Source organism: Thalia democratica, chromosome 8, assembly GCF_965202585.1.
Source record: "Thalia democratica chromosome 8, ktThaDemo2.hap1.1, whole genome shotgun sequence".
Classification (NCBI taxonomy): domain Eukaryota; kingdom Metazoa; phylum Chordata; class Thaliacea; order Salpida; family Salpidae; genus Thalia; species Thalia democratica.
In genome coordinates this window covers 3,451,047-3,454,647 of record NC_139172.1, presented here as the reverse complement: position 1 = coordinate 3,454,647, position 3,601 = coordinate 3,451,047, and the positions used below count along the sequence as shown (strand labels likewise).

The following is a 3,601-nucleotide window of genomic DNA, read 5'->3' as shown; positions in this document are numbered from 1 at the left end:
AAATTAACGAATAAAATAAAAGAAGGACGTTTTAAAAGTTTTAAGTTTTAAAACAACATTTCATAGTAAACTTTAGTTAATCAAAAAATATTGATAAGCAAATTTTAATTGATCAAACCTTCTGTTTAAATTTTTCTATTTGACTATATATTTTATAAAAAAACAGTTTCAAAATAGACTAATTTCTAAAATTGTATCATAATAACAAAAATATCTTAAGATTTTACACATTCGGTACAATTTTTTTTATTTTTTTTAAGTTTGCCGACCTCTGTTATAGATGTTGTTTTGTTATAGCTTATTTGCAAAAAAATATAAGTATTGCAGCGAGATTACAAACTAATTGAATAAAAGTATTAATTTAAGTAATGACAAAATAATAGGATACTTTAATTGTGTAAATAAGTTTATAATTTGATAAGGACAGTAGAACCATTTTAATTTCAATTCATATACTAAACTAACGAAAACACAAAAAAACTTCTGTTATAAGAAAATATAATTAAAAAGGTTACGATTACTTAGCTCTAAACATTAGGTTCGTTTTGCACATGACAAAGCGTTTACCTAGTGAGCCATAATTAATACACCTTAAGCAATCAAAAAATATTATATAATTTTTAATTTCATTACGTTTGAATATATATACGTTGGATATCTATGTACTTGAAGTAAGTTCTGTTTGTTTTGTAACTTGTTGTTGTATGTTTAGCAGTTGTATAACAGTATGTTGCGCCAGACTATGTAAAAAATACTTAAACAAAACAGCTTCAATCAAATTTTAATTATTAATAGGTTCAGAACCTTTACAAAGTCTGTAGTATTTTATTGTTATTTTTTTATGTTTTTAAAGCAAAAAAACAGTTTTTATTAACTAAAACTTATATTTTTACAAATGTGTTTGAAAAAATAAACCTCGAATTTTGGTGTTATCAAAAAGTAAAAAAAAAACTTTTAAAGAAGAGAAATTTTTTATATTGGTTTTGTGTCTGTAAAATAATAAAATTATTTATGTTACTTTATAATTCTTTAATATTTAAATATTGATTTACAATAAGTGTTTAACAAAAATAAGTATTTTAATGATAATTAGTCAATACTTGCGTTTTAATAGTAACACTTACAGACAGACTAAGTAAAATTAATAAAATATTTTAGGGATTTTAGTTAGATTTGTAAGAAGCTGATCAACAAAAATGTCGACTTGTAAGTTTTTGATATTAGAATCATAAAATTTTTATAAACTTATTGTTTAAACTAGTAATTTTTAAAGCCTTTTGAAGCTGTGCACAGAACTAGACAAAACAGTTTATACATACTTATCTTTTACTTATCTTACAACTGAATGTAAACTTATAATAAATTATTGTATTATTTGTAAGTATTACACAAGTATTACACTATAACTTGTGATGGCTACAAAAATTTACTTTTGAAAACAAGCTAAGGTACATTTTTTGATATTTATCAAAAGTTTTATACACACTAAAAATTTTTCGCAGAGTGAACACTTTTATAAACATTGATCTAACAAGTATATTATGTATTATGTGGGATTTTATAGTCTTGACAAAAATAATATCCAAGTATCTATAGGTATTTAAAATTATAAAAAAGTATTATAAAGTTTTAACACTTTACATCTAGACCTATCAAAACTTTTATTAAACTGTTTACTTGAAGAATAAAATTTTAACTAAAGATATATTGTTACAGTTTTCGACGAACTTATCTTTATACTTTCATAAAGTAAACAGTACAAGTTTGATCAATAATTTTATTCTAGGTCAAGCAGTCTCGTTGTTGAACAAAGATTCAGTGTGCAGACCAAATCTAGTTGAAGGTAGCAAAACAACAAACAAGTTCGACCTTATTGAGCTTGCATCTCAAATACAACAGGTGTCTCGTTTGTTCTAAGTAAAAAGATTATTTAAGATTGTAAATTAAAAAAACGCAGTAATTGTGAATAAATAAATAAGATAAATAAACTTTAATATTTATTTTTAACTTAAAATTCTTAATGTTACCTGAAAAACAAGTAAGTTTAACAAGAATAAAATAAAAAAGTAATTAAAGTAGTAAAAACGCTACATACTCTAATTAAGTATTAATCTGTTATTTTTTTCATAATTTGTTATTACTGTAAAAATTTCTTTATAACTTAACATACTAATTTTAAGTGTGATGCATCAATAAAGTCGGCAGCAAGCAGCAAGTTAAGAAGCATTCTTGACCAAATGAGATCTTTGCAAAGTCAAGTATGTTTAAAAAAGTTCTAAGTATGATTTTTTGTACGTTAGTTATTGACGTTTATTCAAGCTAGAAGATATGTGAATATTTTATACAAAAAAAACCTTAAGATCTTTAAATAAAAGCAAAAAAAAAAGATTCATGTTTAAGTTACCTTATTCAAATTTGACATTTATAAAACCATTGAAGTTTTTCACTATTTTTAAAGCTACTTTAAAATAATAAATAACTTTTGTTAGTAAAAAACAATTGATTTTAAACAGTCTTTATATTAATTAAACAACTATAAAAAGTTGTACGTTGAGATCAAGTTGTAAGTTAACGCTTTTTTTTGTATGCCTTGTGTAGAACAAAGATTTGATACTGAAAAATATTGATCATCTACTAGGCTAAAAGAGTTTTAGAGGAAACGAAACGAGATAACGACCTTCACCATGCAGCTTGCAACTTCAAAAAAATTCCAGGAAAACTTTACTACTTGTACAAGAGAAAATCAGGAGTTACATATGTTTCCATGTTGTCACCAGAGGTTTGAGTTAAATAAATATATCTAGTAGCAAGTTAATAAAGCATAAAAGTTCCTTTTTTGCTGTTTATTTAAACGGGGTTTTCTAAAATGATAAATAATAATGTACAAACGTTTATAATACCTTTTTCAAAAGGCTATTCGAGTAAAACTATACCAATAAACACCAAACACTTATCGATAGAAAATTTTTCTTAATACTTTTATTACTAAAACAAATTGAAGCATATTATTGATATAATAACATTAGTTTTCTTCAAATTAGTTATATATAGTTTAGTATCCAAGAAAATTTTTCTTTACTATCTTGACAATGCTTTATAGTGTTAATCATTTTGTAAGTAAAAAAGTTTATTATTTCAAAGGAGTGGGGAGCCGGGTGTCCCCACGAGTTTATAGCTTGCTACAAACTCGAATTCGATTTTTCGTGGACGCCTTTCGAGTACATTGAGAAGAACGAGGCGGATAACCTTATTGTCGACAAGCTCATCAAACGACAGTTCCAGATGGCGCTTATGAACGAATGAACGAATAGTAATGATTCTAATGAACGAGCTGAATTATTTGTCACTACCGCAGTTTTTCGTTTTTTTTTTATGATCACAAAGTATTTTTTGATGACTTTAGTTTTATAAAGTGTAATACGAATACACTGATTGGAACGAAAAATAGTATTTGAAAAAAGTTTTTGCTTTCGTAAATCTAAATAAAATAGATGAAAACTTGTTTATATTTATTTAATAAAAATTATAATGACTTTATAGTAAGTAGAAAATTTAATATGTTTTACCGTTAAAGTTTTCTAAAGTTGTTAATTATCCTTTT

General features: G+C 24.5%; 1 protein-coding gene across 1 annotated transcript; it reads left to right on the top strand.

Moving 5' to 3' along the window:
• The first annotated feature begins 1,124 nt into the window (after window positions 1-1,124).
• Window positions 1,125-3,601, top strand: LOC145842472 (uncharacterized protein C1orf50 homolog). Its single transcript, XM_082949924.1, has 5 exons — window positions 1,125-1,206; window positions 1,787-1,899; window positions 2,181-2,258; window positions 2,639-2,779; window positions 3,142-3,601. Exons 1-5 carry the CDS (start codon window positions 1,197-1,199, stop codon window positions 3,301-3,303), a joined length of 504 nt encoding a protein of 167 aa, XP_082806050.1. The 5' UTR covers window positions 1,125-1,196; the 3' UTR covers window positions 3,304-3,601.